The following is a 25,780-nucleotide window of genomic DNA, read 5'->3' on the forward strand; positions in this document are numbered from 1 at the left end:
CTCTGAAACTAAACGTGTGATTGCAAAATCTTTTGATTTGTAATCACAAACTTGATTTTAGACTAAAATTGCTCAACATGATGTTTAATTTCCACTTTATTATATTCATTTTGAAGTCATACTCAGCAACTTTTGTTTACTCATGTTATATAGTTTAACAATTTTCTCATATTTTGAAAGTTGTCTTCAAAAACTGCGAGTATTCAAGTTAATCCATTTTCTTGTGAAAATTTAGTAAAATTTTGGGAAAATATTTATCTGAGCCTGAAGACTCAAGTTTTCTATTATTATTTTCCATCTGATTGGGTGTTTGAAGGAGGTGATTCCGGCACAATTTGCACTCCCTGGAGTGCGATTAGTGCTGAAATGGCACTACAAATAGCCCATCATATTGCATCCCACAACACAGATTTTAAAATGAATATAATGAATTATTATATTGAGTACTTGTATACTTTTATATGTATAGTGAGCGTTTTGCTTGATCATATCCCCGACTAAAGATATATGTACAGTTGTGTTGATGTTATGAATTAAATATACTAAGTCTTCTTAATCCTTGTATATCTAATCATTCACTGCATTACAACCGTCGGCAATTTCACTTTGTTTCATCAAAATCTTAAAGATTGATTGCTTAAATTAAAAAGACATTTTTACTGTCGTTTATGTAAAAATACGTGTATTTTTCCTGTCTGTAGATTTACAGTAATTTCTCTGCCGTCCCAGCTGCCAGTACATTTTACTGTATAATTACACATTATTTTTAACAGTGTAAAACATTAAATTTTAGAGGAGAGTGTGAGCGAAACAGTTTGAACTGGGTGGCCTGTGTCGTCAAGCCCGTGCGCGGGTTTAAAAACAACGTGGGAATATGGAAACGTAGTGTAAACGTCTTAGAGAGAGAGAGCGAGAATTGTGTATTGTTTTATGGTTTTACCTTATTACATAATATCAACAATAGCTTTTTAAGAGAATATTAGTGCACCGGCACGGGTTCGGTACAACATCAACTTGAGGAAAAATATCGAGAGAAGCTTTTATCTTTAGATATTAAGCGAGATGCAAAAGCATAATTCATTTGGGACGTTTTTGGAAGAAAAGTCGATTGTGTTCGTGAAAGGGGGCTGTCTGATGCAAAAGATGAGGACGGATTTTTTCTAATGTTTCTAATGTTCAAGTTTACACTCAAATGGCGAGGAGTTTCACTCCTGGTTTAAAGAAAAAAGGGTAAAGAGTTGAAAGTGTAATAAGTTCAGTCCGGCAACAAGCTGGTCTTGGATGTCCTCCGGGGAAATTTACGACGAATCATTCTGAAAGAACCAACCAATAGAGATGTCTGTCTTGGAAAAGGGGGAGTGCAGACTTCGCGACAAATATTCCCATATTCTTATTGATCCTAAACAGTTTTAACCAAAATAGCTGTTTCAGCAGAAGAATCAATGAAGCATGGATATGTTGCTGAGTTACCAGAAAAAGGCCACGACACAGTAGCCGTCCCATCTAAATTAAAACCCACGAATCCACGCGTTGTCAACCTATTTTCAAATGGCAAAGCTGAGTGCAAAGATTGCCCAGGAAATTCCTCGATGTCAATTCGCTCGCATGTTCTCTTAGCTTGCCAAAAGAAAGGACAACTTGCCAATTATCTGAAGTGGCTCGTTACTACCAAGCGAAAAACAGGAGGTGTTAATTACAGTAAAGCAATTACTCATGGAAGGGCCGGTAGAGGAGGACGCAATTACCGATCTTAACGTCCAGGTCTTCTTTCTAATTCACTCGACCGTGATATATGTCAGTGCCACCAGCTAGTACTATATCAGCTACCACATAGCCACTATTCTAATTAAACAAACGAGTCGCAAGAAGGGCATCTGCTACATCTTTTAATACACCACAGCAAACAAATTCAGTTGGTGTATATGACCGTACTCCACCATTTGTCAATGTCGCGACAAAGGTTTGTCTGATTATGGCCGTCACACCGCACTGATCGAGAGATTACAACATGCCACACAGAACTCCAACGAAGTCGAAACCCCAGCGACAAACGACGGCACAAGAACAGGCGAAAACGCTTGACGACAAAGAGAAATTCCAAGCGAAAAACCGCTCTTGACCGACGCGTAGTTGGCGCTAATCCAAAGCTTGATCGCCAATACTGTTCAACAGTCAGTCAACGAGATTTCCACTAACCCGGCCCAAGCAGCTGTCCAAGCGGTCACAAACACGCCTGTTTCTTCAAACATCCCCCTACCACAACCATCCTCCGACACGCTACGTCCCGATACCAGCTTTTCACTGATCGCTACACCGCCAGTTATCAAACAGACGCTGAACGATATATTCCACCAACGTAAACTCCAACCTCAAGCGCAAACAGCCTTCTATACGGACAGTCCTTTCACGACATCCGGACGACCAGACAGTCCTTTCACGACATCCGGGCAAACAGATTTTCAAGTTGTTTAAATTACTGCCAAAGAATTTGATTACGGATACGATCTTTCAAGTGTTGCTCAATGGCTTCACGACAACAAGCTCATTTGAACCTCGATAAAACAAAAGCAATGATAATAGGCAGTAATAGGAAGCTTAGTAATATTTCCTCGTTTTCATTATCTGTTTTTCATAATGATATCAATACCGTTTCTAGTTTTAAATACTTAGGAATAATGTTATCAACCAATTTTACTTGGACCGATCATGTTGAATATAATTCCTCCAAGATAAATAAAAACCTAGGTCTTTTACGCAGAATTAAACATTTGTTGCCACATGAGGCTCGTCTGCTATTTTACAATAGCTTAATTTTACCTATTTTCGACTACGGTGATCTATTTTGGGGCGACAAGGACAACATCGTTTTGATGAATGACCTTCAAAAATACTGCAGAACAAGGCTGCTAAGATAATATTAGACAGATCTTTGCATTCCTCAGCAAGTAATGCATTGTCAACATTGGGTTGGCTTAACCTAGAACAGCGTAGGATCTACCATCGTTGTATTTATACCTACAAGTGTGTTAATGGTCTTACAGAACATTCTTTGGATATTGTTACCCGTGGTCAGATTCATGGTTATTTTTTAACTCTGTAAATGAAGCAATCTGATTGGCTGAGAAGCGTTTCACAGCGGGCCGGAATTTTGCATCCGGCCCGCTGCAAAATGCATCCGGCCCGCTGTGAAAAATGCAAGAAAAACGACAAAACAAAAGCAACGTACGGCTAAAATGTGTGAAAACCTTTCGGGAAAAGGCTAAATGAATGTTAAAAATAAAAAACATACCCGAAAAACTTCTTTTTTTTGGATTTTTTACGCCTTTTTTCGCTTGTGAATACGTTGTTTTTTTAATCGATTCGCCGTGATTTAGTCGCTATGGTAACAATATTTGCCATTTCATTGGCTGTTTCCCGACTAGGATATCCTTATAAGGAGTTGTTGACGTATTAAAATTCTAAAATGGCTTGCAGAATTTAAAATTTTTATAGTTTATTCATTAATTTTTTGTGTTTTATTAAGTCAAAAAAGTCAAGGTTAAAAAATAAACACGAGACCTCCGGCACAGTTTTTTTGCATCCGGACCTCGCAGCCGGTAAATAACATATATATATCACACCAGAAACAAAGACACATTAAGACTACCTAAGATTAAACGTAATTGGGGGAAACAACGTACGAATTACCAAGCTGTTATTATAAGGACTGGAATGACATACACAATGATATTCGAAATGCTTCCTCATTATCAATTCTTAAGAGAAATTTATCTATATCTGTAAGAAATATTAAAGAGACTTTTTATCCAGTACATAGTTTTATATATTCTGTATAGTGATGTATATAATGTAGGACCTTTGTGAAAATCACTTTATAGTGACAAAGTTTTCCTGATTAAAGAATATAACCCTCACATAGGGAAAGTTCCTACCGTTTCCCCGTGTTTGGTATGTTCTGATCATTCCGCGGTTGTCGTGACTCCGCAGCGGCCAGTTAAGCCTGAGCCTGAGCGAAATGTTGTGTATTTTCGTGACGTCAGATATCACCGCAAAATAAGAATGGAGAAGAAACTAGAAGTACATGACTGGAGCCCGATTTACGATGCCAATATTGACGATGTCAATAAAGGAGTTGATTTGTTAAATGAAACTCTCTCTAATATGTTTAATGAGTGCTTTCCTTTGATCAAGGTTAAAATGTCGACTCGTGACCCACCGTTCATGTCTCCTCTTGTAAAGCATCTATGCAATTTACGGAATAGGGAACTCAAGAAAGGCGCGAATACTGAACTGCAGAAGAAGATAAATAAACTAATCCGAGGAAATCAAGTAAAAGCTATTCAAAATGTTAAAACTAAAGGCAAAGAAGGTTCTCGCAGATGGTCTGGAAGACGATCTAGGTCAGAAAATATCAGTAATATTACTGATCCAGAACAAATGAATTTACATTTTCAAGAAATAAATACTGAAAAAGAGTACGTGAGTCCTGTCCCATTGAGAATTCCTGAAGGAACTCGAATCCCAACTATTGATATAGAAGCTGCTAAAAATTTTATGAGGAGACAAACAAAACGTCAGCTGGTCCGGATGGTATTCCGTATTGAGTCTTGAGAGATTTTGCCTTTTATCTTGCACCAGTTATCGCAAATGTATTGAATTCATCTTTAAAACAGCAGTGCGTACCTACTATTTCGAAATTGACATATTTAAATCCACTGCCAAAGGAGTCTCCGTTAACTTCCGTTAAATCAGCTAAGACCGATATCATTAACTAACGATCTTTCGTAGTAATGATCTTTCTGATTATATATTGTATATCAGCCTTGTTGGATTTTAAACATTCCAAAATTTCATAATAATAATAATAGTAATAATAATAATAGTGGTGGTAATAATAATATAATAATAATCCAAGTTATACTGGTTGATAGATTAAATGGATTTTCTTGATGAATACATCAGTGTTAGGTTAAGCGTGTAACAGGAAGGGTCTTAATTGCTGCTTCATGGCTTAAAAAAGTACATATAATTTATATATATAGAAAATATTTTAACTTAGCCTCATTCAAGGCAAAGGAAAAGCTGCCAAATCTTCTAAGAGAAGGAGTTCTTGATTAATAGCTAGAAACTCAGATGGGATTCCCTATTTCAAAATATCCCACCACAAAGCACCCAAAGTGCTGCACCAATGTTAATGATGACACTAATCAAAGGGAGTGCTTCGGGTAGATTAATGGCATGCCAGATTGTTTAAATTTGAGATATCCAGTAGGTAACCAGATATTGTTACAGACATTAAAAATTTGATTTACACAAGGTGCAAAATAGAGTTTAAATAATTCAGTTTAGTAAACATAAACAATAGATTGATTATCTAGACTAAGAGATGTAAAAACACAACCCTGCAATTTATCAATAAAAAACTACAGTCCAGAACATTGATTTCACACTCAATATGTTAGTATTGGGTTTTAAAACAATATATATTTTACTTTGAGTGTATTAAAATCACCTTTAGCTTTGATTTTTATTAAAGTTTCCCATAGTCCGAACGGGCCAAATTACAAGCGAGCACAAAAGTACATACTATTAATGTAGCGAAATATGGCAGCAAATTTTCCATCAATACTTATATTTACGCTTCTACAGTAGTTTTGTTTCAATTAATGAAATGAATGAACATATCAACGACGAGACCAGAGATTTAAAAAATACAAGTGGAAACATTCTCGGGTAGGGAAGCGTTATCCCTGACATACTTCCCCCGGTAATTCTACATACCTCCCAAACAAGCCAACCAATTAGCATCTAGAAACCTATACGAATTAAGCGCTCTTCCTGGCTTTTCATATGTGTTTTTTTTACAAATGCTCGGTTCCTTGACAACTTTTCTTCAAAAAGACAAAGTTTTAAAGGCTTTTGATGGTTCGTGGATGTTTTTATGGAACAGAAGCTGGAAGAATGGAATCTTTCTTGTTTAAAAGCGACATTTCAAGGTGGGAACGATGTTTTAACATCACTTTTTTGTGTGTGTTTTTTTCTGGTAAAGAACATGACAGTGTAAAAAAATATATAGCTGAATTTGCTCGTGTTTTCAATACGTTTTCTTGTAAGGTTTGCTGCAATAAAAGAAAAACCTGGACTAATGTGTGTCGTTTCTTTGAGGTCTGAAAACATGTAAAATTAATCATGAAAATTCACGAAAATTTCAAGTGTTTTGTTATAAGAAAACGGGATTTATTAAGGCCATTGCACATAAGCGTTCATCGCCGTCATCGTCGCAGGAAATTGCGCATTTCTTGTTGACACATTGCTCAACGTTTATATCTGTAGTCATTTGTCGTAAAAACAATGAAAAAAATAATACTGCCGATAACGAAAAAGGTGCTTGTTGATAAATTGTTGAGAAAATGTATGGATAGTCTAAAGCCCTGGGCAAACTAGGAAACATTATTGCAGAAACATTTATGTTTCGCAATGTTTTCTTGCCCACCCTGGAAAACATTGTTGCGGAAGCAAAATTTGCTTCCGAAGCAAAAATGTTTCCTATCAAATTCAGAAACATTTCATGTTTCCCAAGTGTGATTTTGGTTGCGGAAACATTGTTTCCATAATTGCCCATATGTTTCCGCACTTTTTACCATATAGAGCATGCGCATAACACAAAAAAATGGCTAAAACAACACAAAAAATGGCTGAAAGTACAATAGCAGTTGTTGTAGACGAACATGGCAATAAAAAAAGGGTTAAAAGCGAACGAGTGTGGAAAGATACCGAAACAGAGAAACTGATAAGTTTGTACGAAGCAAACTATTTTGTTTGACATTGAATTTCATGCACAAGGAGCAGAGGTGTCTTTGACTGACCAGTTTGTTTATTGAGGAAAAAATCATCCAATCCCAGTACCTGCAGCAGTGACCATCAAAGCGATGACACAATTTCCAATTCTGATGAAAGTATGCAAATCATACAAGATCCTGAACCGTGTTGCAGTGAAGAAAGAAACGAAGAAATACTGATTTTTCCCCAATCCTCTCCCGAGATAACAGCAGAGTGGCCGGAGGGGAGTCAGACAACATAAATACATTTATTCAACAATCAAAGCGACCGTTGTCTAGATTTTAAACTTTAGAAAACGTTTCTATATTTGAGGGACTTAGCTACTTTAAGCGATTATACTAACGCTCGTAGTTACGTTTGTAAGGCACGACATAGCCAGCCGTCCCAGTTGTGTTTAAGTATGATTCAAGTTGCGCAAAAGATACTTGATGACGGTTTTTTGAAATTAAAAGATGCTTTTACAATGACAAGCCCTGGAATCAGTTACACTTCGTTGCATGCGCGCACGAAGTTACTTCAAATGCCGTTGGTTAGTATTGGAGTTGGAGACCGAGGAAAAGGCAATTATTGTATATATTTGGTCGAAAAACAAGCTACAGTACATTACAAAGTTTTAAGATCGCTTCTCAACAGTTTGATTCAATCTCAAATACACATGAACCAATTAATATAAGCAGGGGAACAGTAGACAGTTTGCTAAAACTTGCGGAGTCGGATGGAGAAAAGTGCGTCGAAATATGCGATTGTAAAAGCTACTGGTTTATCAAGTTCAAAGGCTAAAAACGTATTTGTTTCAATGACATGTCTTCCAGGTTGGTCAGGTTGAAAAAGCGCTGATCAGCTAGTTGTATTCGCGAGGCTATTGAGAATATCAAAAGTTAAAGATGAAGTTATTGCCCGTTCCCTTGGTATCAATGTTGCTACAACCGAAGTAGTAGCTCTGACAGTAGCGAAACTGACAGTAGGGAGGTTAAGATCTACTTCCACTACCAGTACCGATACGAAAATACATGACGTATTACAGTTTGGCAGCGCGGAAATTTTAAAGCGTTAAGATTGTGACTTCCGTAAGAAGTAAATAAACATGGCGGAGTATAGCGGCTGTATTCACATCAAAAACTCTAATCACAATCCTTCAGTCTCACCAAACAAAGCAGAAACATTATACAACTAAAACCTAAATAATATTATCAGAAAACTACTGCAGAAAATGACAATAATACAGTAAATATAATTCGGTACTTCGCCTACCTATCCACTTCCATTTTCAGCCCCAAAACGGTACTCGCGACTTCCAGTGTTGTCACGTTTTGGACGATTGTTACATCTGCGCATGCGCGTGACTGATTATTGGTATCGGTACTCGTAGCGGAAGCCGATCTTAACCTTCCTAGTGACTATTCCGAAGACGAATACAGAGTACCAAGTCAAACTAATCATAATGCTAAACCGTTGGGAAATATTGAAGGGTCAGTAGAGGGAAGTCAAATAGGCAATTGTTTAAATGATCAACAATTACTTACTGAGATCCTTTGCAGCTGTGACTTCAACTGGGTTGAATTTGTTCATATTGTATGTAATATTCTGCATTATGTATCACTTGGTGAAATTGAAACATTGGTCGATTGTTTTTCCCAAAGTTACCGAATATAAACATAAGTGAAGATCAACAGAATTTAGTAAATCAATCTAGACAAGCCTATTCAATACAACGAAGTCAAAAAGAAAAAGAAGATAACATAGATAATGGAATAATTCTGTCAGAATCAGATATAGAAGATCCCGATACATTGTGCCGAGTGCAAGATCCATTGGATGAAATAGGCAAAGCAGTCATTATGAAAAAGAGGGCATCCATACAACGAAAAGCTAAGAGAGAAATAAAGAAGCGTATTGCGGAAAGGCGGTTCCTACGAAGACAAAGAAGTAAAAAGATTGGAAAAATTCAAGCAGAATGCCCAGACATAGGAAATGCCATCGAGTTCGTGCGCAAGAGGGGAGTAGGCGCTGATTCGTGGCGCAGGACAGGAGTGTTAAAGTTTGATGGTAATAGGCGTGTTGGGAAGAAGGTAACATTCGTAGCATTCCAGCTCATCTGCAAGCTAAGTACAAACGAAATTTCAGTTATGGTACGGTAGTTCAATTGTGTGTTCCACTGAACAAGCGCTGAAAGTCCGCTGCAAGATACAAGGGACTTGCTCATGTTACCCAAAGGCGTGCGAGAAAGGGTTTTACACTGAAATTTAACCCAGACGATCATTGGAGTGCTGCACTATATAATGCTCTAGACGACATCCAGTACAGGGATGGTAAACGTATAATGAACGCTGGCCGTGACGACCAAGCGGGATTTCGCTTAGATACTATGACGACAAGCAAGCAACGTGGTACCCTTTGCCTGAATGATAATCCGCCGCTTACAACCAGGACTGATTACACTAACCCTTACCCATCAGTTCTGCAAACAACATGCTACAACTTCCCTGCTACATGTACTACCGGCGAGGTATGTGCTGGTGTAGTGAAAGCAAAACCGCTGTTTAACAAAAATCCTGCGCAGCATTTCTCAGATATGCTCATGCTTCAAGAAAAAGTGGAAATAAAGCCGGTGTTTACAAATGGAGACGAAGCTCAAAAAGAACGAGAAATCTTACTAGTATTCTTAAAAGGTACAAAAGAGGCGAAAGAGAAAGCGAAGTTGAAAAAACCTGATTTATACGGTGAAATCAAGAGAATATGGCAGTTGAAAAATAGACACATTGTCCAAGGATTGCCCATTCAGTACATCTTCTATTTCAAATGTTGCTATCAGCTTGGCTGTATACATCCTGTATGCAAAGCTGGGGCATACAAGAAGAATAATGACGTAATCGGCCTTATGGAAACAAAAGCTGTGAACAATGCACTGGCTCTTGCGCGGGCCACTACTTAAAGCCTTCCAAACTATTAAGTATTTTTGAAAGTGCATCAACGATCGCAAAAACTCCTGCAGGTTCTTTAAATGGGTTCCCGAAAAAGAAACAGATAACATGGTGCTCGGATTTCCAGACAGAAAACCAATCGGAAACAGCGCCTCTCTGTTTGCCAGCACCGCCGCAGAAAGGGGAATACACCAACAATCTTTTAAACGGCTAATAATAGATATTTTTACTTCATTTTAATATCTCTATTTAACTCATTTCGTTTAGGGGCCGTCGACAAATAGATTTCGTCCCGCATCGCGGACTTTGGCCGCGATTGTTCGAACCTCCTCCCTCCCCACCCCATCGCGGACCAGCAAAAAACGAAGGAGAAACGAAATATTTAATATGGTCCAAAATATAATTTGTCAAAAGTATTTTATAATTATACTGCAGTGGCTATTATAGGACCTATGGGCAAGAATATGTTGACCTTTAACAATACAATCAGCTTGTAATAAAAACTAATCTCCATATAGTTTGGTAGTTGAAAGAGACATAAATTTTAAATAAATACCTGATTTCTAGTCTATAAATGCAATATTTATTTCCCCGAAAGACTACGAACAGTTTATCATAAATTTCATAATAAGAAAAAGTCAACATGCAGTCAACTCATAATATTCGGCCGCGAATAATCATTTCATATTCCAGCGGCAACACATATGATCGGAATATAATCGGAATGGTTCGGGCATTCGTAAATTCGCGGGAAATTTTTTTACTCCTGGTACTCTGGTAATCCTGGATTTAAAAATCATTTTTATAATAAGCGATATTTTCCAAAATATGAGCAAACAGCTAACACTTTTTCGCACACGTGCCCCATGTAAAGCTCACATTATATATCGGTATTCGAAAGGCGAATACGAATGTTTCATCGAGCGTTACTGTTTACGTGTAAAAAAAGAACAAGGAAAAATAAATCACCAAAAAATTCACGCCGAGGCACAAACGACTTGGAGTATTTGGCTCTAAGGAACAATGAACGTCCATTTGTAAGGTACAGTTTGTATAAGATACCTTTTTAATAATTATTACACCTTGACCTAATCCTTGACCTTGTATTCCTTGTTTTACATAGCTATTGCAAATGATAGTAATATTATTCAAGAACATATTTGACTTTGCAGATTCGATCCATCTGGAAAAGCCATCATAAACGAAGGTGAGACACAGCCATCTCAAGTATTGCCATTGCCTGATTTTTTACGGCGGCAACCGCGGCGTCTGGATCAAAACTAGAACCGATTATCATAGAGGGACCAGGACCGGAAGAACCTACTTTAGCCGACAAAAAAGCAAGTCGAGAGGAACCAAGACGACGTGTCGAGACCAACCAAAGAGGGGCCAACTAGACGTCTCGGCCGGCAACCATTGTGGATAAAATTCCCGGAGATCACACAGACCGCAACAGACTTTCTCAAACAAGAATCCTTCGCAGCTCATAGCAGAAGACGCGAAAGTACCGGAACAGGCACCAGAGTGTCCCTTAAGGACTTACGTAAACATCTTTTGCATAACGTTCCTGGTCTTGTAAAGCATGGCATTTCGCTTGACACCATACACCACCTAATGGTGGCTCCGAAGAAGACCAGCAGTCGTGCGATCCGCTACAAAGGACTAATTGACACAAAAGTTGCTCCAAAGAAGAACAAATATCGAGAGAACTGTGAAAATCAGCATTTTTTGTTTGCTAGAGTTAATTGCCGCGAAAAGCTTTGTTCGAGGTTTCATGAAGAAGCACGGTTCTATTCTTCAGATGACATGAACCAGCTGCGTATGGGTCCTTCTCCAGCCGTTTCCAGATACCACCAACAGCCTCGTTTTTACATGCAAAACGACACACCAAATCTCTGGGACCACGATTTTTTTCATCCAGGCTACTTCATTACAACTTAATCAGGATACCAAATGCAGGTGAAGCAATCAGTATTTGTCAGCGAGCCTAACGAAGAAGTCGAACTGTACACGAGGATTGACCTAAATGATCAGTCGGAAGACCCCGATCCTGCCAATTTTCAAGAAAGTGCTGACAGTCTGGAAGGCAATAAAGATGGCATAGTACCAAATGACAAATTCAAAGACAAACTGAGTCGACTTCACTTTAAGAAAAACACCTATGGTCTCGCAGTGTTGGTTTTAAGAGCCGCTAAATTCACCTCATCTAGTGGACAAACTCATGCAAATGATCTTCTCCCCATTTTGGCCGCGCAAGTGAAAAAAGGGAAAACCGTAGCTTTTATCAAACGGTAGCGACTGGAATGTACGATCTGTCGTAAACTCGATCTATCTTTGCCGCTTGTGGAGGGATTCGGGCCTTGACATCCTAGGTGTTGTAAGTTACGCGGCTAAATACTCAGCTTATAACCAAATTGAACATTTATGGAGACCCATGAGTAAGAAGTTATCATCAGTTATTCTGCCATCGACACTGGAAGGAGAAGACAAAGCACCATACCAGCAAACCAATCTGGAAGAAGAAGAACGTCGCACTAAAGAAGGCGCAGTATTTGACAATGCTATGAAGCTTGTGAAAGATGTATATTGGAAGGGTGCAACTTTTAATGGAAGCGAAGTCACCACATTGGTCAAAGAGAGCTTGGTGAGGAGAGTCCATATCACGATTATAAAGATGTCCACAAGGTAAGCAAAAGTTGTCTCATATATTTTGATATAAATACACCCATTCGCTGCTTTACTCGTCTTGATTTGACCATTTAACAATTTGAATGTTTTATAGTCTAGACTATTTCAGGTCCAATTGGCCAATTCCGTATGAATAGACAAATGGTAACTGAAATGAGGTTTATGACTAAGCACATTGACCGAAAATCCAATGAGATCATTTTTGCAAAATGTGTTGAGCCATCCTGCCCATACTGCACTAAACATCTTGTTCGTGCATCAAAGATGTGGGATTACCTATTGCAAAGAAAGATGAAGTGGCCCAACCCAGTCCCAAGCATGTCCCACTCAGGTTATTTTATGACATATGACATTCTTGGAAATCTCTGAACTGGAGGAGAAGGCTCTTCCAACGGGCGAGGAGTTTGTCTCACTAAAGCTTGGTTTTATGAGATGTTATATCAAATTAGTATTTTTGATTTATATCTATTATATATATTATATATATATATATATATATATATATATATATATATATATATATAATATATAATATATTGTTGACCCAAGTTTGACGGAAAAACACACAAAAACACCAAATTTCATCACAACGAAATTTGGTTTGGTGTTTTTGCACACAAAAACACCAAACTTCATCACAACGGCACAAAAAAATATCCGGTTTTTGTTGGTCCAGTACTGATGCATCAACGAAAGGACTGGCAGGCCTAAACAAGGTTTTCCAACACTCTCATTGCGGAATGTCCAGCCCTCGAAGGAATTTTTGCGTCCGGCACGAATGGAGAGAAAGCCTTAATTAACGGTTAGCAACGTAACTTTCATTTTGCAGTGTTTTGTCATGTCAGAGGTAACATGAAACGTTAATTTGACAGTAGAGGCGTTTCGTCCGCTGCGAAGAAAAAGATCATGGATGAGATATTTGGAAAACAAGTACATGACGTAAAGTGTGAAGGATTGGTGGACTGCGACAACAGGATTAAGTTCCAAGCCAAACTGGAAGGGCGTTGAAACTCCTTGGAAGCCGAGTGTGGAAATTCCACTCGAGTTCGTACGTTCTACGAATGGTTTTGTGGGGAAAAGGTTTGTATACGGAAACTGAATTTAAAAGTTACTGGGTTTACCTTACAACCCTTTGAATAAAGTTGTAACCCTGAACACCTTCACGAAAAAAACATGCTCGAAAACAAAATTGCACCATCATGCTTTTGAAAATGCTGTTAAATTTATTTCGTTTTCTAGGCAGACGCGATGAACGAATCTATGATTAAAGCAATTCGGATCGAAGCAGGCCTTGGCTAGTCCACCTAAAGAGTACACCAACGACGATCCTGAAGCTGCCAACTTCATGATAAAACATGCCCTAAACTTCGATCCTAAGAAACCACACCAGGTTTATCTTATTTTGGGAAGAAGAATCGTATATAAAATAGACATCATCCTGGCAACTTTCTATTGGACTTGAACATGCACGCACCCAAAAGATTGGTCTAAGTATTTTGCCAATATATATATATTTAAAGACACTAACGTACCGGAACACATTAGTTTCCACTTTAAATCGGTAGTGGAGAAGTATAAGAGCTTTAAAGCTGAGATGCAGTAAATATTACCACTTGTGTGTGTATAGGTTTAACGTCTATGCTCATTATTGTTGCACATTTGGCATTTGAAAACAAATGTTCTGCTGCATGTATATTATACTTATGTTTTACTATAATTTTTTTATTCTATATTATGTAACACCTTATTAATATAATGTCTCTTAATTGGTTGGTAATGCGCTTATTATATCAAAATCAAGGGACTAAATTTGGACCTTGGTTATTTTTTTAATCATTAACGATTTGAACCTAAATGATAATCGATTGTATTATACGATTCAATTAGGCGCAAATAAACTAGAACAATGGGCGATGCAGAACACACTTGAGCTTAAAGTCTAAAGCCGTGGTCAAACGGCCGCAACATTTTGTTGCAACATCGTCCAACAATGTTGCAACAAAATGTTGCGGTAGTTTGACCATCCTTTTACAGAATGTTGCATGATGTTAGAACATGTTGCGTTGAGTTTGACTCCAGTCAAATTTTAACGCAACATTTTGTCACAATTTCTGGAGTTGCAATCGTGTGACCACTTGCAAACAACATTGTTGTCGTTGCGCATGCGCATCAGACGTTCTTGGCATGAAATTTGAATACAAGATAGCGGACGAACAAAATCTCGATACATTGATTTACGATGATAGCGAAGGTAACGTTCAGGGCGTTAATGATAATGCAGTTCAAAATCAACAGAGTACTGCAAAAACATCCAGAAAAAAGAAGCAAAAATCTAGGAAGTGGACAAGAAATGAAATAGACCGCTTATTAGCTTTGTTCGAGGAACGTGCATGTTTATGGGACTTCCAAGATACACAAGGCAGCAAAGCAACGTCGAATTTTTAAACGCCTGTTGTCCGCCATATTGCTCACCTAGGCAACATATGCCGGGATTGGCAACATATGCAGGGATTAGCAACATGCACTGTTAATTCTAGGGAGCAATTTTGACTACATCGTACGAGTTGAAATAACTCCCTCTTGGGGAGTAAAAAAATAGAGTATATTTCACTCCAAAACCGGAGTTAAATCTACTTCATTTCAGTTCATAACAAAACTTTTACTCTACTAAGAGTAAACATTACTCCACTGCAGGGTAAAAAATACTCCAGGAAAGGAGTAGAAATATCCGAGTACTTTTTACTCCTTTATTTGTACTCCAGGAGTAAATTTAACTCCAATTTACTACTCCGGGAGTCAATACAACTCTTATAAAGGAGTAAAATCTACTCTTGAAAAGAGATATAGACATATCGGAGTAATTACTGTATAATTACTCCATTATTTTCACTCCAAATATGCCTGAGTAAGTAGGGCATTTCTTGGAGTAACAGAACTCTCATTAGGAAGTAAAATCACTAAAATGTAACAGTAACCAATCCTTTATTCTTTGTGAAAGAAATAAAACGAATAGGACTGAATTCATGCGCAAATGAGGTTCCAAAGTGTTAAACTTTGTTGAAGAACAAGGTTGGCTAGTTGGGTATGGTCACAAGAGGCAATTTGGCCTTTGTCAAACGTTTGGGGTGCCAATTTTTTAAATGAATCCATGTATAGTCTTTCAGAGTAAAGAATAGGTTCGAAATAATTTCTAAAGGGGTTCTAAAATGTTCAGGAGGTCATCAAATGACTTGCTTCAATATATAGAAGACAAAAACAGACCATATTCACCAAAGCTGCCATTCACTTTCTTTTTTATATTATATTTGTAGGGTTCATGGGAACAAGCAATAAAACGAAGCACACCCGCAACCAGCTGCCCCGACAAAGTCAAGCCGAAGAAAATGAAAATGGGCAGTGGAAAATTACCAGAGTTAGCAGAAGGTGAGACAGAGGAAACCTGCAAAGAACATATCTCCCTGATGAAGAAAAAGATGAAAAAGTCAACAAATAGAAAAATGGCTTTGATAATGAATTTGATGGAGCTAACCTTTGCACATAGAAGGCAGTCCATTTTGTTGAAACCAACAGCAATTGATGCTCTGCTCAAAGAGTACCTTGCACTTGGTCTTGCATCTGAAGTAAGTATATTTCAATCATTGATATTGGTGATTAGTATGTGCCATCAATACCATGTTATCATACCTTTATTCATTTTATTGATGAATAAAAAATAAAAAAATGAAGTGTCAATTAAATAATGCGGAAACAACATTTTTATGTTTAGCTTAAAGCTGAATTTGACCAGGTGATGGCAAAGAATGGTTGTCTTAAGGATATGGTTGATCAATTCAGGGAAAACTGGTTGGAAAAGATCCTGAATTGGCCAACGAGAAATCGTGCTGTAAAGCAACCCTAGAGCAGCTAGAAGATGACGCGAATACAGATAACAATGTCATTGAATCAGGTATAATATGAATTGAAACGGTTTTATTTGGGGATGGAAAAACTGCAGTTGTTTATATAATATATACAATTACTTTAAAAGATGTGAGAGAAACTACGGCAGTGGTAGTTTTACTAATCCTAATGAAAGAGCAAGCAGCCACCACCGAACTATTGAAAATTTACCAGGTAAGTTCTAATATTTCTTTATTTTCTAAAAATTGTTGGCTTTTCAGTCTGCTTTCCCCAAAGAGATCTTCTGCCCAATGTTCACTTGTTGTAATATTTGATTAAACTGATTTGACTATAATTAAAATTTCAAACAAGAAGATGAATGCATTGATGACGAGATTAAGGCTTCGGTGACGCCAAGACTTGTTGGTGCGGGCCATGTTGGCAACATAAAGCCATTGTATATTGCTGGAGAGGGCAAAATCCTGATGCAATTAAATGGGTCAAGGACAATGGTAAATGCACTGGGCCTGCTTGTAAGTTGCTACTATGTCTTCAACATTTAGTACCCAGCCTCATGCAAGAACGTGTACCTATTTCTGGAAGCTGCTATGATGCAGAGGACCAGAGAAGCCAAGAAGAGGGTCGCTATCAATAAATTCTTGCAAGAACTGGAATGATATTTATTTAAATGAACTGAGCCTATGTCATTATGTAATTAACATTGGTAATACTGCTACCTTGACCCATTTGTACCTATGTATGATAAAATTGTTCATTAAGATTTTCTTCCTTTACAGTATTTGTTGTGTTTTACTATTTTTGCGTCCAACAATATTTCAGTAGTTTTCACCCCCCCCCCCATAAGAAATAAAATTTGCTCCACTTTTCGTACATTTTTTACTCCAAAATGAGAGTAAAATTGGCAAACTTAGAGTACTTTTCACCCTCGAAAGGAATACAATTTACTCCAGTTTTGGTATGTTTTTTACTCCTACATAAGAGTAAAATTAAACCAGAGTATTTTTAGCGCTTGTAATCGGTAAAATGTACTCCACTTTTGGGTTGATTTTTACTCCAAAATGAGAGTGAAGTTTTAAACTAGAGTGTTTTTTACTCTGGCAAAGGTAAATATTACTCCATTAATGAGGTAGAAACTACTCTAAGAATGGAGTTAAAATAATGGAGTAAAATTATACTCCCAAAACAGAGTGAACTGGTACCTTTATTTAACTTTTGCATATCATTATGAGTGTTGTAAATAGTAGTCCGAAGAGTGGTATATTCTTTGTTTGCAATCACGTGATCTACGGAAATTTGATTTTCATCTGACGGGCAAGTTTAGGCAAGTTAAATATGGCGGCTGCTCCAGAGTCAAGTCATTCGACATCTTCGACCACTTCCTCTTCTTTATCAGATTATTTCTACAAGTTAGAACCCAATGTAAAAGCGAGATACATTGAAAAGATCACATTATGTGATGGTATAGATCCCTATGCTATGAATAAAAACAGTTTTTCGACAGACTTCAAGGACCTACCGAATCTGGAATTTCCAGATATCTCGAATTATCTCGTTATCCAAACGTCCTTTTACTCAAAACAGCAGATGAAGGCTTTCAAGAGTCTTGAGGCGTACAACTTTTTTGTATGTGGATGGGTACACGGCACTGGTATAAAGAAATTAAAGAATGGGAACCAACTAATAATGGCAAGGGTACCGTACAGTTTTAAGTATTAAGGAATTTAATTTATATTGTATAATTTGGTTCATTTGCTCAAATTTTTTTTGTTTTGAACAGGTTAATCACTCCCAGAGATCTACAGAAACACCGTTAAAGACTTGGGTGATAATGAAGGAAGATGGTGAAGTACTGACAGGACATTGCAATTGCATGGCAGGGTTTGTAAAATCTATAAATTTCGTTTGCAAATTAGTGAGTTTGAAGTATCAGTAGTGTATTATTAAACACAAGGTTAAAACATTTGTTTCATATATAGATTGGCAGAGTCTTGCTCTCATGTAGGAGCAGTGCTATATTTCATTGAAACAGCCAGTGCGGACACGTGAAACTATTACCTGTACGATGGAAAAAAGCAAGTGGTTGATGCCAGCACCTATGAAAAAGGTTTGCTTCATAACAGCAATATTATTATTATAGTGTTAGAGAAGTGCATGTAGATTAAATAACAAATTGCCATTATATATGCAGTGCACATGAATAGTACTAAGCTGTATTGTATGTTTTTCTGCAGATCGAACCTGCATCAGTCAAAACAATGGACCTATCCTCAGCAAAGGCAAAAAAACAAAAGATGGATAATGCTATGTGTGGAAAGTCATCCCCTACAATACAACAACCAAAGCCACCATGCCCCACAGTTGCACATGGATCAATGGAATACCATGAGTTCTTTAAAACCCTGAATAAGAACTTTCCCAAAAGTGCCTGTTTAATGTCAAAACGACTCTATTATTCCTCATTTATACCTATGTCAGCCACTGAGGTATTACCAAAGCCTATTATGAGCTATGGATCAGAAGAATCATTAAAACTTGACCACAACCAATTAATGAATGAATGCCAGAAGCTAACATTAAAAATAACAGCAAAACAAGTAGCTGTCTTAGAAGCAGAAACCAGGAGGCAAAGCAACTCAAAACTATGGTTTACACATAGAGCTGGTCGAATCACAGCATCAAGACTTAAATCTGTTGTCCGAACAAATCCAGAAAAACCATCAAAGTCGTTGATTAAGTCTATATGCTATCCAGAAGCATATAGGTTTTCAAGTGAAGCTACCAGGTATAACTATTTGCAGAACAAGAATTTTTTATTGTAATGTATTGATTTTATATTTTGATAATTTTGCATTTTATTCCTTTAGATATGGTTGCAATCATGAGGGTATTGCAAGGAAAAAGTATGAAAGTGTCATGTGCCAACAACATGAAACATTTTCAGTATGTGAAAGTGGGTTAAGAGTGAACCTTAAATGGTCATTTATGGGTGCAACACCAGATGGGGTGGTCATGTGTGATTGTTGTGGTATTGGAGCATGTGAAATAAAGGTATACAACTCATTCTTTTAAAAGCTTATATACATTAGGGATGGTTGAATACATTGTAAGGTCACCCTCTCTAATGTAAATCACTCCAATCTTTTCACTCACTGTATAGTGTCCATTTTGCAAGAAGGAGAAGGAAAACCTGGTAGATTGTGCAGGTGACAAGGGATTCTGTCTGGTCAAAAGTGAAACTGGTATACAGCTGGACAAGAACCATGCCTATTACTTTCAAATTCAAGCACAAATTCACATTATGGAAATTGATTATTGTGATTTTATAGTATGGAATGAGAATGACATTTACATAGAACGAGTCCTACCAGATATTGTATTTTGGATAGTGTTGTACCTAAGGCAGAGTTGTTCTTTAGAAGTGTATCTGCCAGAAGTATTAGGGAGATTTTTCTCTAAACCATTTTCTGCCCTTGAGCTAAAAAATTCTGAGGAGTAAATATCACAATAACTTAAGATTTGTAATCATTTTGTACACAAATTTATAAATACAAATGTATGTTTAATATTCTTAAATAATTAAATTTAACTTACAGTATAACTCTTGAATATTTAAGTTATATCAACACTGCTAAATATTTTTAATATAATTATTTACATAAGGTAGATTTTCATTAATAATTCTTACTCCAATGGAACCACAGATTGACATAGGTTTGTCAGAGCACAACATACAACTCCAATCTTGTCAATCAATGAATGTTGTTCTCCAGGCTGTGTGTGCAAAAATTCGGTGGGCATTGCTCTACTTTGAAGGACTTGAAACTTGCGCCTTACTAACCCAATAACTCTTTCCACATGTATGCGGACATGAGCTATCTTTCGGGTTTCTTCCACTTCAAAAGGTGTTAGTTGTGACTTTCCTTTTGTGAAGGCTGGTATTTTAAGAGAGGCACAGTAGAGCCCAACATTCTCTTCAATGTTGAATCCACGATCTGCTAGTACAACATCACCTGGGAGAAGATTTTGAAGAATTTTGCTTTTCTCTGTTAGATGTTTGTCACTAACTCTTCCTCCCCAAGCATCTGATATGAAGGTAATATATCCTTGAGGTGCAATACCGATAAGAAATTTGACAGTATTGTGGTGCTTATAGTTTGACCAACTTTGAGCACGGGCTAATAAGTTAGATGGTCTCTCTACAAATACTTCGAAGCAATCTATTATTACAGCTATTTGGTTTCCAAAAGTGTTTCTGAAATCCATGGGCATTGTAGCCCTAAGTATTTCTCTCTCAGGCCATTCAATCAGAAACTGAAGTCTCAAGTGCAAAATAGATATCAATTTCTTGAAAACTCTAGATGCTGTCGCAGTGGATATTCCAAATCTGTATGCCAAGTCTTGGAGTGAAAGATTAAGTTTTAGTCTCATAAGAGTCAAGATAAGTTGTTCAAATTTAGTTAGTGCTGACCTGTCAGTGTGAGATATCCAAGCTTCACAAAGGTTAAACACCTGTAACAGTACCAAAAAGTTAGGTAGACCTGTATAAAATCTGGTCTTTGCTTCACTCTTTGCAAATTCCTCCTTCGAAAGTCCAGTAAGTGAGACCTTAGCCTGTAAGTCAAGTAGCTCAAGCTTTTTCTCAGCCAATTCTTTATCTCTTTCTTCCAACGACTCAGCAGTAACATATGTTTGGCATTCTTTCGTGCGTACAACAGTTGGGCCATCACGATCTGTGACATTTTCCAATGATTTATCTGTTCAAGTATACATTATGATATAAATTAGATACTCGTAGAAAATTAACAAAATCATAATGTAAAAATATTAATGTCATTTGCATTAACAGTATGTACCCATACTTGATAAGTCATTAACATCCTTTGGAAGTGGAGGATTCTGGAGAGACAGGAGAGCAAGGGCTGCCTGATTTTGTTGTCGCTTCTCTTCTCGTTCAACTGCTCTTTTCCGCCTTTTCAAAGCACATTCTGAAGTCGGTTTCACTTTTTGATGCCCAAGGTTAATTGTTGGTGCCCAATCAATATCTTCTTCATCAAATAGTTCACTTGGATAACCTGGAAAGGAGTGCTTTTGTAGCTTTTAGAATGCACTTGTCATTGGAAAACTTACAAAAAGGCTAATTCTCTACATTTCTCCAGGGTAGGGGGAGTAGGATTTCCAATGACAAGTACACATAATACAGTAACTATATATAAGTATTTTAATATACCTTCATTAAACATCAGATGAGAAGAGTTGTGTACAAGCAATTACACTAGTAAATATAACAACTGATGAACTAGATTTATGGGCTATAATACCTTTAACAAAATGGTCGCTGCATACACGAGCATGTCGAGACTCAACTCCTTTCGTCACCAACGACAGGTTGGCAAGCCATTTAGCTCGACGTCTTTTTGAAATATCTCTTGTTTTGTCTCCTCTGTGCGAGATTTCTTTAGGTATTCTGAAGAAGCGTTTATCCCTGTTCTTGTTCGAGCGGTTGGTACATAGATAAACCGAACAGCAATCCGGCATTTTGGATTTTAAAATATCTCCCAAAGCACACAACAGCCGCCATATTTGTTAAACTTGCCCGTCAGATGAAAATCAAATTTCCGTAGATCACGTGATTGCAAACAAAGAATTAAGTGATTAAATATATCATAAAGTCCGAATGGTGGACAGTTAATAAAATCGTTTTAAGTCTTTCCAGTAAATGGATCAGCAATCCTAACATCATGAATTATTAAACATTTTGCACACTCTTGGTAATATCATCACACTGAAAATTAGGGTCAATAGGCAACATCACTTTTTCTACCGCACAAGCGATCTGAACTAAAGCTGGTTTTAGATATCCATTTACTGTAATCCCGCGTTCTTGTAGATATTTTTTTAAAGTAGCGACGTTCATGGTACAAATTTTTTTGTCCATTTTTTCAGCCATATTTACTGTACGCAGTTGAAACAAAGAGCTCCAACCATTCGCGCTTTGTTTACAAATTTAGTCACGTGATAGCTACACGTGTTTCCGAGGGTTGAAGTCGAGAATAGGAAGAAAGGGAAACTTAACCAATGCCAAAATTGACGAATTGCAAAACTACTATGGGAAGAAATTGAGGAGATTTAGCTGCAATGAAAGCCGGCGTTGACACAAGCTTATTCCACTGTGCTTCTTCGAAAAAGCAAAAGCAATCCAGATAGTTGGTGTCGCTACAAGCAAGATAAAGCAAACAATACCAAGCTATACAAACTAGATGAAGGTCTTCCTGAAAACATTATTACTGGCATTTGGAGATATCGCCACAATCGTACGAATTTGTGGTTTTGCCCAACAAGGTCGGGAAAATGGTACGTTTGGGGAAGTGGCTCCACTGCGAAATACAGAAAATCACCGCTTAATTTAGTGGCAAAGCATGTTGACTGGAAACGAAAATGCGAGCGAACATGCGAAGACACTGAAACACTGGTGCTCAAAATGTGCCTGTCATGCTGCTGAAAAAATAGATGCGACCTCATCATTGGCAGAAAGATTACTACACAGTTGTAGAAGGCAAACCTGGAGGAAACAATGCTAGCTTTGTTGGCATGTTTTTACCTTTTTGCAGCAAACATTTTTACGGACACGATTGTTCCCAGTGATATCAACGCCTAATTTCAGTCGGCACTAACTGACGACAAGAAATTCAGATCCAACCACTTTAACTGACCACAAAAAATTCAGGACAATGCACCCTTCCCATGCGTGTACCCGCTGGTGTTATCTCTTAATATATCTGCAAGTACATATCATGTCTGTGCATTGATGCGAATGCTGTGTATATTTTAATTTGGAAAGCATTGCTGGTGTTTTTTTGTTTGTCAAGAAAATGTTCATGCACGAATGAATGCATGTATGTTTCCATGTTAAATTCTACATTAATCATTCTTATTTACGATGAAATAAGAAAAAAAATTTTATGATATACCAGAAGATAAAGTGCTGGATATAATTATTTAAGAAGATGATGATATACCATGCAGTAGATAAAGTGCTGGATATAATTATGATTTATTTTACTACAAGCAAACCTTGGTTGGGTGAAAGAGTTCTTCCATTCCTATGCACCCTTCCCATGCGTGTACCCGCTGGTGTTATCTCTTAATATATCTGCAAGTAAATATTATGTCTGTGCATTCATGCGAATGTTGAGTATATTTTAATTTGGAAAGCATTGCTGGTGTTTTTTTGTTTGTCAAGAAAATGTTTATGGACGAATGAGTACATGTATAAATGTTTCACATCAATCATTCTTATTTACGATGAAATAAGAAAAAAATCTTATGATATACCAGTAGATAAAGTGCTGGATATAATTATTTAAGAAGATGATGCCGCCATGAAAAATTTGTAAAGCTCTATTACATTTTTAGTTGTTTTGCACAGAAATAAGGGGAAAGATATTTATTGTTCGCTAAGAAAAATGATTAAAACGTTTTGCATATATTCATATATTGTACAGAACAGTACAATAAAACAATTCAACAATAGAAGAAGCTAATTGATCCCTACTTTTGCTCACTGTAAAACCGTAATTAATAAAACTTCTCGTTTAAATCTCGCGTTTTATATGTGCCAAAGGAAAGAGTTCAACGAAGTAATAATTAATAATTACCACTCAAATCGGGTCATTTTTGCATTCAATGAATAGGTTGACATGCATAAATGTCGAAATGGTTCACATTCATGCACTTTATAAAATCGCGGAAAAAAGAATATGTGACTACACTATTCATTGTTATTCTTTTTCACAAATGTAGATTCATTTCATTTTTAAAAAACTTCCCAAGGGGGATCAAAATTTACTGATGCCGGTGATGGGAATAATAAAAATAATCCAAATAATAAACTTACTCCATAATTTGTAAAAATGCGAGATCAAAAACTGACTCAAAACTCAAAAACTCTCTTTTTTAAACACATGCAAAATCCCAATATACCATTAAAATAAAAGAAGGTTCTGTGTATTTGGAAAATTTCACATTCCCATTCGAGTAGTTGGTTTAATCAGACAGATTGCACAGGACAGGAAAATGAAAGATTAGGATGATCTACAACAAAAAAGATACCAGATGCCTCATATTTGAAGCCGCTACGTCAACGAACGTACCACTGACCTTCACGCCGAACCTTGAAGTGATAGGAAACACAAGGTTCGATTCAGAAATCGAGAGAGATAGTAAAACAATCTCTGGCGTGAAATGAGGCCAAACATTACGGAACAGAGGAAGCACTTTCCGGGATTGCCTGCATTAGGATGTGATAACTTGCTACAAATTCAAAAAATAGATATGGTATGCAAATGCTCAATATTAAATAATGTTCCAGCCGTCTACTTGACATTTTTAGATTTGGTCCCTCTTTTGGACACTGATCGAGGTGTTCAAATATGAACATCTATCATCTTGTTCTTTATCAAATACAATATATTTGTCCGCTCGAATTTTTCAGGCGCAAGTATTAAACCTTTTAAAGATTTCCGTGCCAAGTTTCATCATATAACTCCAATCTATAGAATGGAGCTGTCTTTTTTATTTTAAACCTCGATCTTTATTTCCGATCTCCCAACTATCCGATTTTTATAATCGTCCTGATCATCCAAAAAATAATTAGTTTTTGATGAAACACAGAATACATAATTATCAGTTGTACATTGCACTCGGGCAATATATATTCGTGAATGGCTATAACGCACTTCCTACTGTGAATCAACTTCACCTAAAGGTTTAATTGTTTTCCGTCCCGTTTTTAAAATTCTGTACGAGAGGTGATTTCGCAACTCCTTTGGGCATCTCTTCAATAGCTATTGATTTTTCCGTCGTTTTCCAATTGCTTTCAGTCATCTGGAACTATTTGCGATTAGGGTTTGGTTTTTATGCCATAAACAGAGCGGAGATGAGGAATGTGGTTTGGTTAATGATGAATACGTAGGCAATTTTCCAAGAGCAAGTTTTCAGTATTATTTTATAGTACAAAATTCAAGTATCTCACTTTCAAATGCTGGCGATTAGCCGGAACTTTTGATTTACTCCTTCGTACAGAGTTTCCTGTTAATGAAAAGATACGTTGGTGGGATTGGGATTGACAACGAGGATTTGCATAGCGGATTTCAAATACAGGAAGTAGGATTTCATGGGACGAGAGCATTTCTTTTCGACGAAATAAATATATTGGAATAGAACGTTTGGTAGCTGGTAGAGTTTAATAGTTCTTTCCACGTAGCATTCTTCTTAGATTTTGCAGATGGTGTTACAATAATAGGTATGTAGTCCATGCGGGAAATGAATAGGTTTTTATTAATGTTCAAAGGAAACCGTTCTGAGCGCAGGATTCCGGAATTCCCGTTGCAGGGATAAAGTGGAACACGCGTGGCGTTATTGACAGTTGCCAT

General features: G+C 37.1%; 2 protein-coding genes and 1 pseudogene across 3 annotated transcripts; 2 read left to right on the plus strand and 1 right to left on the minus strand.

Annotated features, from left to right (window-relative positions):
* The first annotated feature begins 2,555 nt into the window (after nucleotides 1-2,555).
* Nucleotides 2,556-3,100, plus strand: LOC114538526 (annotated as a pseudogene).
* Nucleotides 3,101-18,388: 15,288 nt separating this feature from the next.
* LOC114538527 lies at nucleotides 18,389-19,954 on the plus strand. Its single transcript, XM_028559696.1, has 5 exons — nucleotides 18,389-18,453; nucleotides 18,581-19,131; nucleotides 19,214-19,397; nucleotides 19,507-19,722; nucleotides 19,943-19,954. Exons 1-5 carry the CDS (start codon nucleotides 18,412-18,414, stop codon nucleotides 19,952-19,954), a joined length of 1,005 nt encoding a protein of 334 aa, XP_028415497.1. The 5' UTR covers nucleotides 18,389-18,411.
* LOC114538523 lies at nucleotides 19,791-21,936 on the minus strand. 2 transcript variants are annotated; one of them, XM_028559692.1, is made up of 4 exons: nucleotides 21,668-21,936; nucleotides 21,209-21,421; nucleotides 20,818-21,103; nucleotides 20,606-20,746 (listed from the first exon to the last, which is right to left on the minus strand). In XM_028559692.1, exons 1-4 carry the CDS (start codon nucleotides 21,882-21,884, stop codon nucleotides 20,704-20,706), a joined length of 759 nt encoding a protein of 252 aa, XP_028415493.1. In that variant the 5' UTR covers nucleotides 21,885-21,936; the 3' UTR covers nucleotides 20,606-20,703. The 2 variants fall into 2 exon arrangements, with proteins under 2 accessions (XP_028415492.1, XP_028415493.1); XM_028559691.1 differs by having other exon boundaries at nucleotides 19,791-21,103.
* Nucleotides 21,937-25,780: the final 3,844 nt, after the last annotated feature.

The sequence above is a fragment of the Dendronephthya gigantea genome, unplaced genomic scaffold (genome assembly GCF_004324835.1).
Source record: "Dendronephthya gigantea isolate DGI-Jeju-01 unplaced genomic scaffold, DenGig_1.0 000187F, whole genome shotgun sequence".
Lineage (NCBI taxonomy): Eukaryota > Metazoa > Cnidaria > Anthozoa > Malacalcyonacea > Nephtheidae > Dendronephthya > Dendronephthya gigantea.